General features: G+C 42.2%; 1 protein-coding gene across 1 annotated transcript in view; it reads right to left on the bottom strand.

The window, feature by feature from the left end:
* Positions 1–12,226, bottom strand: part of LOC311037470 (matrix metalloproteinase-17-like) — a 112,332-nt gene that overhangs the window by 58,346 nt on the left and 41,760 nt on the right. The window contains exons 2-3 of the mRNA XM_084046646.1: positions 5,133–5,265; positions 4,518–4,653 (exon numbers count right to left, since the gene is read on the bottom strand). Coding sequence (XP_083902772.1) covers positions 4,518–4,653; positions 5,133–5,265 — 269 coding nt within the window. The remainder of the gene's footprint in view (positions 1–4,517; positions 4,654–5,132; positions 5,266–12,226) is intronic.

The following is a 12,226-nucleotide window of genomic DNA, read 5'->3' as shown; positions in this document are numbered from 1 at the left end:
TGTGTGTTCCCATTGATATGCTAAAAGTATTGGATACGCTCGGTTGAAGAAACCATGAAGAACATGGCCTCTGGGTGTTATGTAGGGGGGTGGCGGGCTGGCACACAGCCTCAGCAGCGTCCCAGCTCTTCTTACTCGCCTGAGGTGACACTTTTGACGCCTCCGTGGAGTGGATTCTCTTTAGTTCGTCTGAGCAGGGGTTCCCATTGGAAAAACTTGTGTGTGTTGGTTTTTAACCCATTAAGTCCGGGATCTGTGTAACCACTTAAACTACTATTTTATACTTTGGCTATTCAAAAATAGCAGATATACAAGGTCATAGCACGGCACTCTGTGCCGCGCTATGAGCTTGTAGATCTGCTATTTTTGAAAAATCGTGAAAATGTGTGCAAATCTTTGAATATATATATTTTTAAAGCGAACATTTTAACTCAAATCTTTGCTTCTGGGGTCCCTGGAACTAAATATTTTGAGGTGGGGGTCCGCAGCCAAATACATATCATTTTGGGAACCACTGATTGGGAACATTTGAGAACCACTGATATCATAGCAACATAAGTGTTTCAGAAAACTGTTGGGATTTAGAAGACAAAATGTAGAATCGGAACCTTGCAGGCCTTAATGGGTTAATGAACTCCGTTATGTTTGCCAGCAACTACAGATGTGGGTGTGTGGCTGCACTCGCGCATGTATGTGTGCGTTCACATGTGTTTGAAATGTACTTGTTCAATCGTGCGTAAGAGACTTTTGCTGAAGAGGAGTTCATATCAACGTCTAGACCCCACTATGCTAAACGACCCGGTTGGTGAAGCCCTGCAATCTTCACATCATTAATCCAAACACGCTTTACACACACACACACACACACACACACACACACACACACACACACACACACACACACACACACACACACACACACACACACACACACACACACACACACACACACACACACACACACACACACACACACACAGCGTTTATCCCAGGGTTATAAGCTATTAAAAGACCATATACAGTATGTCACACTGAAGGCAGTTCTTGATCTGAAAACACTGTTGAGTAGCTGTTCCATATTTCCATATCAATATTTATTAGCAAACTGTTTTTTGAAAAGAAATTAAAAATGTAAATATGATAAAAATATCTCAAAATATGTTGTTCCAGGGACCCCCAGAAGCAAAGATTTGAGTTACAAATGTTCACTTTAAAAAATATACATTCAAAGATTTGTACAAATTTTCACGTTCTTTCAAAAATAACAGATCTACAAGCTCATAGCGCCGCACTCGGTGACGCGCAATCTAAAATAACACAGATACACACAGAAATCTAAAATAACACAGATACGTTCCCGGTCTTAATGGGTTAAATTCCCTATAAGCATAATGTTATTACACTGTAAATAATACGTGTAAATGATACATTCTACTAATATACACTAATACAGCATAGTACAGTATGTTTGCCGTTTCACACTGATACAATGATGGAATGAAAAAGAAGAAAAAACTGTTTCAGAAAAATCAGCAGAATTAAAAAATCTATGAAGAACAAGTGATTCAGCATGCATGTTTTCCTGCAGCTGTGCCGCTGCCAGCTTGTGGTTGCAGTTTGTCTTCGTATTGATCATCATTCCTCATGTTCCCTCTGGCCCACTGGTAAATATCCCTCTCAGTCAATAAAACAGCGTGAGACTGTATTAGCTTCACTCATTCTCTTAGCCGCTCTCTCTCTCAAACTGGGGTGGCAGTGGCTTATACAGTATGTGATAAACATGTACGCCAGGGAACCGGAAGGTTCCTGGTTCCATTCCTGCAAGGCTCCGTGTCAAAGTTGTACTTGAGAGCTAAACACTGAACCCCTGACTGCTCCCGATGAGCAGGGTTGATGGCTCTGCTATTGGTGTGTGAATGTGTGTGTGAAAGGGTGAATGTAACGCATAGTAAAGCGCTTTAGTAACCACTCGAAACCTACAGTACTGTAGCATCACTACTCAGGGAGTGGGGGGTCTATCTCTCTGTGTCTCTTTCTGTGTCTCTCTTTGTGTGTCTCTCTCTCACCCTCTCAAATCAATTCAAATGAGCTTTATTGGCATGAAAAAACATACGTTTACATTGCCAAAGCAAAAGTGGAACAAAACAATCAAAACAATGCATGTAGAAATACATATTCTCTCTCTGTCTGTACGGTATATATATCACAAGTGTGTGTGTGTTTGGCAGGTATATATGTGACCTGTGGTCTTGAATCTGGCTTATAACCTTTTACTGCTTCACTCCTTGTTAGTCCCTGTCATTCCCTGTGGTGTATGCTATCCTAATAAAAGCAGAAGTGTTATACAACATCAAACCCTCATAATAATCTTCCAAATCTTAAAGGAGAAGTGCTGAGGACACAATAAAATGAAGCAATAAGCCCCAAGAGGCCGTGGTTCACAGTGATTTCAGAACAGCTAAGGGCTGTTGTTAGGCACGACGCAGAGTGCCTACAACCCCCTTGGCTCTTCTAAAGATCACTGTAAACCATGGCCTCGCGTGTCTTATTGCTTTTATAAAACCGTTTACCAAAATGGCAGTATAAATATCATAGAAATCATATCCCAGTTAAAACTGTTTTAAATAACAATGTTACTACAAGACCAATTTCTACAAGAATGTAGTCCCCGAATGCCTGCACAAACAAGGAATACCTGCCTTGTTTTAAAGTAATTTAAAAAGTAATGTTAAAGTAATTTGTTGTAAAACCTGGCACATACAGTACTGTACGCAGGATGCAGAGTGAACCGAAATAAGTGCCACTCTTCCCCTGCCATCTGAGGGAAAACAAAACTGTGAACGGTAACACCAGAACCATCCGTTTCAATTTCCTCTGTGTTCCAGGGGAGAGCACTGATATAAAAGAGGTATTACATCAATTGAACAAAACACACAGGACAAAAAAATTGCTATCATCAAACGCCCCCCACCTGGGCAAATAAGGAAACTAACCTGGACAGAATATCAACATGTTGCTACGGAGTTTTCAGTGACAAACTACACCATATGGCGAGCTCTCTGGGTTTGAAGTCAACACACATTCCACAGGAGTTTATCATAAAGTTACAATAAATACACCATCTGTGCGTTTGGCAGTGAGCTCTAGGGTGAATAAATTGATGTCCTTCCTTTGCAGTTTTGTTAACCCATTCGATCCGGGAACGCATCTCTGTCATTTTAGATTTATTTGGCTATTCAGAAATAGCAGATATACAAGCTCATAGCGCGGCACCAAGTGCCGCACTGTGAGCTTGTAGATCAGCTATTTTTGAAAAATCATGATTTTTTTTGCAAATCTTTGAATATATATATATAACAAATGTCTTCATTTTTCTGAAAAACTATTGTTGCTATATCAGTGGTGCTCAAACTTTTTCTTGTCAAGGACCCCCAAAATTATGTTTTTAGCCGCCGATCCCCATCAAAATATGTTGTTCCAGGACCCCCAGAAGCAAAGATTTAAAATGTGTGTTTAAAAAAAACATGTATTGAACACAAATGTTCAAGATTTTTAAAAAGAATAGCAGATTGGCTATTAAAAAATAGCAGATCTACAGTACAAGCTCATAGTGCGGCACCGAGTTCCGCGCTATGAGCTTGTTTTGACTAGCCCAAAGTATAAAAACAATAGCTAAAATCAAAAACGACACGGATGCGTTCCCGGATCCAATGTCTTAAATATAAAGGTGGCTTCTGCGATCTGAGCAGACAGGCTGTACAGACGGCGGAGCGGGCTGACAGGAGCAAGCTGTTTGACTGGCACTGGTACACAAGTGAGACAGCAACAGGGGAAAGAGAGGAGAGAGAGAGGAGAGGGGAGAGAGAGAGGCTGACAGAGAGGGAGAAATGACAGAAACCAGGACTGACTAATGTCTGTTTGCTGCAGCTTGTTAGCCGCCTACACCGCCGAGGTGTTTTATATCCCCACTGTTGAGGAAGTATACAGGAATTTCACTTTCCATAATGCTGGTGCAAACTGTTGTTTGTGTATGTGACAATGAACCTGAACGATTTAGAGGCGCGTTTGTGTGTGTGTATACAAAGAAGATAAATATTATAAAGCATGAAGCCATATTGGTGTCACCAAGCATCTCTCTCTCATTCTCTCTCTCGCTTGCATGCTTGCACACACACACACACATTCTCACGCACGCACGCACACACACAAACAGTGTCTTTCCTCCAAACAGACTATAGCAGCTCCCATTCCTCACTCTGCTGTGAAGTAGCTGGTTCAGGCTCATAACGTGCGTAAATCAGCATGGAGAGCAAGCATCTGCTTCGCTCTCTCCTTTCCTCTTTAACCCTATCCTGTGACAGATGTTCCATGCTGCTGGGCTGACACGGATACATTACAGAATGACTGAGTGACGAGGCGTTTACTCTCCAGGAATTTCTGTGGTTCTAAAATACAGACGAGATGCCTATCATTTATTTTGTCCACACTGAATTGAACTATACTTAGCCATTCTTTACCTCCAAGAGAGATGTCTTTTAGCCCATTTGTTCTGGGGAGTGGGACTTCGCCTTCTGCGGCCTCTCGTCACCTCAGTCTCGGACACATCAGGCAGGGAACACCTGGGGGTGCTCATCAGGCCCAGTGTAGGTTGGTCTGTAAAGGAACAGAACAGAAATGGGTAACGAGCAACCCACTTCCATCCCCAACCCCAAATCGTCTAGAGTTGAGAAGGAAGGAGGTTCATCTGCACTACCACCACCAGCGTCTTGACTACAATGGGTTCTCCCCATTAAAAGCTAATCTTATACGCTAATGTTAAAGGAGTCTAATCGCCAAAAGGTTTAATCTTTTATTCAATAAAATGTTTCGTTAGCAACAACTTCATCTCTCCTTTGTTGAACTGATGTGCTTAAACTCTACTTACACACAGTTCTCCAAAGAATAGGCATGCTGGTGTTAAGGTGGTTTAAATCCTCAGAATTCAATTAATCCACTTGTAACTCCATTTAGTAACTCACTTTTTAAGACACCCTTACCGGTCCTCTTCAGAGTTAAATCGACAGGAGGGTTTTACTGTGCACATCTACTGTAGTTACATATCTCCCAACCCACCCAGACACACTGTGACATACCTAAGATGCCAGTCTCCTGAAGCCCTCCAAACTTCTGCATGGCTTTGATGGCCTCGGTCAGAGCCTCCTTGGTCTGGAGCTGGCCATTCACTGGGTCAGATGGGGGGAGGTAACCAAACTTGCTCAGCCAATCCTGGAAGAGAGACAGAAACACATAGTGTGAGTGTTCTACTCATTTCAAGGGTTTCGGCTATTCCAAGTATTCTACACAGTAATATCCTCAGTGTTCATTTAACTCTGAGAGTGTACAAATGGAATCTTATGTACCCTCTCAGGGTTACAAAAGGATAAATTAACCCTGAGACATGCATTCCAAAGCACAGAGAATGAATGACACCTGCTTTTGAGAATGTTGTCTGTAGCTTGGATACATAAACAAGTCCATATTGTATTACTATTTATGTTTCACATACTTGGCAGATCAATTGATAATCTCACAAAGATTTGTGCTTAACTTTGCATGAATCCTATTGGGTGTGTATGTGCACACACGTGTGTGTGTGTGTGTGTGTGTGTGTGTGTGTGTGTGTGTGTGTGTGTGTGTGTGTGTGTGTGTGTGTGTGTGTGTGTGTGTGTGTGTGTGTGTGTGTGTGTGTGTGTGTGCGTGCGTGCGTGCGTGCGTGCGTGCGTGCGTGCGTGCGTGCGTGTGTGTGCGCACACACGTGCAAGCTTGTTTGTACAAATTAGATGTAACTTGGCTCCTGAATATTTATGGAAAGAGCAATATTCACCAGGTTGAACTATTTTTGGCTCGATAATTAGATTCCTCACTTCTTCCCTTTCTTACTCACTATTGATTTTACAGTTTCTTTCTTTAGTCTTTTTGTCTACTAGTCCAGACCCGGGGATGCACGCACCTAAACTCTGTGCAGACTTCAGACTTGTGACCACAACTGCTACTACAGATCCCTTCGCCTGTGGCAAAAATAAACAGCTTACATTTGGAGAAAGTTAAAATTCAAGTTGAGTACATTTCTGATCGATATACCAAACTACTGAGGGGACAAATGCATGAGAACTAGCCTGGAAACCAGACGAATCTGCCAGTGCAAGAAAATGTGATTAGATTTGGTCTTGGATTTAGCTGCCCCCTAAATTGGGGGGCACCAATCAGGGACCAGTATGCAAATTTGGGGCGAGTTTATCACCAGAGGGATTTTTTGGGGAAATGCAAGTTCCACACAGAGATTCCAGACTAATATCTACGCAGTGATATTAGTCTGGCCATGCCAGGCTACATGAGAACGGCCATGCAACTGTAAAAAAGGCTACACGTAGCCCAGCCTTGCTGAGTCTGCTGCATGCTTGGCCTTTAAATCAAAGTTGTTTTTTTTTTTAATAACTTTGCACCATTGAGCCAGCTGTCTCTCTCACACTGCTAGCAGTCTCTGTGGTGTTGTTTGTGTATATAACCCTGAGCGCAGGTACAGCATGCTAAAGAGGAAAGCACAATTGGTAACACCTGCCGATCAATTAAACCTGGTACTGTGAGCCACTCCCCCTGTCTCCAACCACCGCAGTCTTAATTGAGTGAGAGTTCTCAGAAATGCTTACATAAACAGCTTACAATTTTGAGAAAGAGTGAAGAACCAGCTTCTTCACTCTCTGCATAATTCATTGGTCAATGTCCGTGTGCAATTTGAAATCTATTGGTCAACCCACTAAGGAGAAAAATGTATGAGGGGATTTCCACCCACTGATCCACAGCAGAGTGAGGGTTCACAGAAATGCTAATAATCAGCTTACATTTGTTTTGAAAGGTGAAAAATCGGCTTTCTCAATCCCTTCATATGTCAATGGTCAATGCTCGTGTTCAGATCGATTGGCACTGAGGGGAAACACTTATGAGGATAGACAGAAGGAAGGACAGACAGAGGTTTCCTAAATGTATAGTGGGAGGATTGGCAGGATAGTACGATTTTTTTTCTTTCTCTCTTTCATACTTTTTTTCTTTCTATTCCCTTGCTATCTCTTCTCTCTCTCTCTCTCTTCTTCTTCTTATATTAAAATTGGCTTAAGTGAGGACCGCCGGACCAAGTCAGCGGAAAGGACTCGAGGGAGTGCGGTGCCCACCGTCGAGTCGTTCAGATATGCAGTTGTCCAAAACCGCCGATGCAACCAATATTCCCATATATGGGCATTCCAATATATGAGTATACACGAATCCACGGAGCGCTGCCCTGTAGGTGGCGCCGCCATTGCTGCGGTGTCAGACTCGATCAGCTGCTGCTGCGCGGTGTCAGTCAGCTGCAGTCACTGACTGCTCACGTTACTCTTTTACCTGCTTTTTACTAACTTTTACTAACACTAACTTTACAAAGATGTACAGAACATCGGGATGAACCTGTGTAGTTTATGGCTGCTCCAACAGCCAAGCAGGTAAAGAGTAACGTGAACAGACGGACAGAACCGCAGCAGCAGCTGACTGAGTTTGACACCGCAGCAATGGCGGCGCCACCTACAGGGCAGCGCTCCGTGGATTCGTGTATATACGGACAAGGACTGAAATATACAGATGTGTGTTCACACACACACACACACACACACACACACACACACACACACACACACACACACACACACACACACACACACACACACACACACACACACACACACACACACACACACACACACACACACACACACACACACACACACACACACACACACACACACACACACACACACACAGCTGAGCCTCCCTCCTTCCAGATCAGACGGCCAGTCAGACGTGGTTGATTTTAAATGGGTTTTTGATCAGCTCTGAAAAGTGAGTGACTTGGATCGATGGTAAGGAACCCCTCCTCCTTCGACAACAGTGGGAGAATTCCATTAGCTAAATGACCTTGCTCTTACAAAGCACTCCAGTCCCTGAAATGGGCTTGTCCGACCATGGCACAGTTGGCCCATTTCGATGTAGGGGAGGGGGGGAGTGGAAAAGTTTATATCAAAGTTGAATAAACCTGAGTTTCTTCGGGAAGCACAAGGGAGTGAATCAATTTCCTTGACAAATGGGCAGGGCCAGCTAGCACAGTGTTCAAGGCAAGTTTGTAAATAGGTTGAAAGTTTGCAGGGAAGTAGTATATTGATAATATGTAATATTGGGAATAACAATAGCCTACTTCCAACTGGTGTCCCTATTTTGGACATTAATCATAGGCGAAAATTGTCAAAAATGTTCAGAATTTGTAATAAAAAAAAAAGAAACAAAAGAAACAAAGGCCAAAATACGAGATCTACAAGCTCAAAACATGTCACGGTGAGTTGTGAGCTTGTAGATAGGATATTTTTGCTATTCCTCATACAATGAAATATATAAGGGGTTTTCTACAGTATGTTTTAGAGCAGCACTGTTGCTCACAGCAGAGTTTTATTCTACAGGTATGTAGGGTTGGTATGCTCTCTCTGTGTTTGCGTGGGTTTCCTCCGGGCAATCAGAATGCATGGATGCTAGGTACTGTACTTAGTCCTGGCTGCCATTGCCCTTGACCAAGGTACTGACGGGATACTAAAGCACTAGAGAGTTAGGGCCGCTATGCATCCCTCACACCTACGTTGTTGCACTGCCGATCCCACTGATATGCTTGTCCCTTTTACGGCCATGGAGATCTCTGCTCTGTATCTGTCAGTCCTTGTCCCTTTTATGCCCACTAGACCATACCCGGTCGACGCATCCGTGGGGGGATATGCGCACATGATCTGGCAACCCGGGAGGCGACATTGTTTGACACATAAGCGCTAATAAGAAGCTGAGATTTGATGAATTTGAAAAACGGGCTTCACAGTTAAGTTCAGATGGTAATGGTCAATGGCTGTGTGCAAAATCAGAGCAATTGGTCCAGCCACTGAGGAGAACCGGGTAGCTTCACTCACCACTACAGACAGAGGTTACTAGAATTATAGTAGGATATATGATACCTGATATATCATCAGTATTTGCCCATATATGGGCATATACTGTACCTTAAACAAGCTTTCCCAATACCAGTGTCATGGTTTACCTCACACAATGTATCCAATGCAAACACATACGTACATATGGGAATACCAGTGTACACATTGCTTGCATGGATGGATGGATACACACACGGAAGAGAGATGAGGTTGAAGGTAGAATGTTTTTTCCATAAGCAAAGAGCAGTGGCTACATCTGAGCTGTGTACCTAACCAGGACCGACTCCGTTTTCACATTCCATTTGCGAACCATCACTGCTGGTTACAGTTAGAAGCTAGCATGGACCCTAGCCAGTTTTAATTTAATAATATAAAAGGTCTAATAGCCCTACTGCTTGCGCTATTAAACAGGAGTCAGCAGCACCCACATGGACACGTGCCCGTTTTTCGGAATGAGTTTGGGGGGTGAAAGCAAATAAGCCATTGGGTTGCTCTAAATGTCCTTTGGTGCATGAAAAAGGGTTTATCATCATGTATGTATGTATACAGCATCTCTAGAGAGGGCTCAGCGAATTTCCCTACATCTCATTTATACAATATCAACAAGAAGAGGAAATATATATTGGGAGAGAGACATGGGGGAGGGGGGAATGGCAACCAGGAAACATTGATTTCAGAGCAAGATGTCACCAGGAGTAATGGTAACAAGGGGAAAAGTGAAATTGAAAAAGTGGAAAGATTGCAGTAATGTCATCAAACAGCTGATTCAGAGGTCTGACAACAACAACAACAACAACAACATCAGCAATTCATTCCGCTGACAGGGCAAAGTATGAGGCCAAAACCATTGGAATTCTCGGAAGTGTTAAGATGAGGGTTCTGGGAGAATCTAAGGTAACAGTCCATAGACCAGAATGCCCGCATAGAATGCCAGTTACTGACCTCAACAACTAATTATCTGCGTGTGTAACACCTTACAGATATTGATGAAGAATTCATGTTTGCTGAAAAATATGTTTAAACCATTCAATCCGGGAACGCAACTGTGTCATTTTAGATTTATTTGGCTATTCAAAAATAGCAGATCTACAAGCTCATAGCCGCGCTATGAGCTTGTAGATCTGCTATTTTTAAAACATCTATATATAATCTATATATTTGTGCAAATATTTGAATATATATATATTTTTAAGCGAACATTTCTAACTAAAATCTTTGCTTCTGGAGGTCCCTGGAACAAAATATTTTACAAATGTTCGGTTTAAAAAATATATATTCAAAGATTTGCACAAATGTTCACGATTTAAAAAAAAAATAGCAGATCTACAAGCTCGTAGCACAATTGAATGGGTTAAAGAAAAGGGGGAAAAAGATTTCCATGCAGCTACAGAAATGGGTAGAGGAATGGAGACAGAGTGCACTATGGGGAGAAGAAAATTGCAGGTTGTATGATCAGCCCATCCATTTAAGATCTGTGATTAACTTCAATATGAGACAGGACTTTCTTCATCTTCTTTAAACAACCCGCACATCTTGTGCTTCAAAATGACTAAATATTTCCCCCAAAGTCGTTTGCTTTCAAATAAAATTGTATGATATCAAAATATCTTGGGACCAAACACTTGATGTGTACGATAGAAAAAAAGTATGCCTATAAATTATTTTTAGTTTTTCTTCAAAGTTCAAAAGCAACTTGATCAACAAAAGCAAAACTTTAGGCAAGGGAACTACTGCCTCTGGCAAAAAAAAAAGAAAAGAATCCTTTGACTGCTTTCTTCCAATAGAAAGGGATAACAGCCAAATCTGTACCTTCCTATTAAATAAATAAATATTTATGCCTACTGAAGTACTTTTTATTGTGTGGTAGAAATGCAGTTGAATATATAAATATATATACCGTAATTTCCGGACTATAAGCCGCACTTTTTCCCCATGCTTTGAACCCTGCGGCCTATACAACAGTGCGGCTAATCTATGGATTTTTACAGCTAACGGCCACTAGGGGACCTTCTAAATCTATGGATTTTGCACCTGCGGCTTATAGTCCAGTGCAGCTTGTATATGTACATTTGTTTTTTTCCCTAAATTTGGCTGGTGCGGCTTATAATCAGGTGCGCTTTTGAAATATGTGAAGGACAGGTACACTTGCACGCACACAAGTGTACCTGTGTGGTAAATGCTGTAGAATGTAATATATATATATATACCTTTTTTTTTGTGGTAAAATGCAGTAGTAGTATAGCAGTTTCAACAGTTTCATAATGAGCATACATACCACTGTGTGCACATCATCACTGAGGACTTGTCATGGACAATGCGCATGGACATTGTACACTCTGGTGAGCACGGCTAGGCATGCAGTGTCCGTGCCACCTCAGACGGCTGAGGAAATCGAAAGCCAAACGTTGTGTCCCCATGATAATAATAGAGTGTGACCTCCGGGTATGACTGCTGAATCCTAAAAAGCATGGTTGTTAGTTAGCTATTGCGTTCTAGTATCGACCATCATTTATCAGCAGTGTAGGGTAGTCTTTGTCCCAACAACAGTGAAGGGTGCATGAGGAGTGCATTACAATGTATCGCGCCATGAAAGAAGCGTGTATGCCAGTGCATTGTGATAAGGCCTTCGGCTGCCGGCTTTGCAAAGGACCTCGCATACAGTATCTCGCATATCTCCCAGAGATAGTGTTAACTGAACTAAACTTAAACCCCAGCATCCTTATTGTGGCGAAGGCTTTCGCAGACAATAGAGGATATGCGCATGCTTAAAGTGAATGGCACATCAAGTGGCAAATCGAGTGGCAAAGAAACATGCAAAATGAGTTTAACATTGTTTAATGTTGTTTAATGCAATCAGATATGACTTTTCTGTTTGGATGCATGGGCTGTTAAGGCCAGAAAGTATTTTTTTGACACTCAGTAGGCATTCCTGCATAACTTCCGGGTTTGATGATGATGTCACACGCATATCCTCTATAGCAGATCAACAGGCTCACAACCCGTCGCAGCCTTCCCCACAATAACAGAAAACAGAAAATACCCTAGTATAGAGCCCTGAGGGACTCCGCTCAACCATATGGGGTTTACTGTAAGTGGTTAAGAAGGTGGAAGTGGTCAATGATACAATAATCCTAACCCAATTCCCTCAGTCCATCTAAAATCATTACAGTAGGGACAGCTGGGATGCCAGTGTTAAA

The sequence above is a fragment of the Gymnoscopelus microlampas genome (assembly GCF_963454915.1).
Source record: "Gymnoscopelus microlampas genome assembly, chromosome: 21".
NCBI classification, from domain to species: Eukaryota; Metazoa; Chordata; class Actinopteri; order Myctophiformes; family Myctophidae; genus Gymnoscopelus; species Gymnoscopelus microlampas.
Note: the sequence above shows the minus strand (reverse complement) of the source record. Positions and strands in the feature narration are given on the sequence as shown.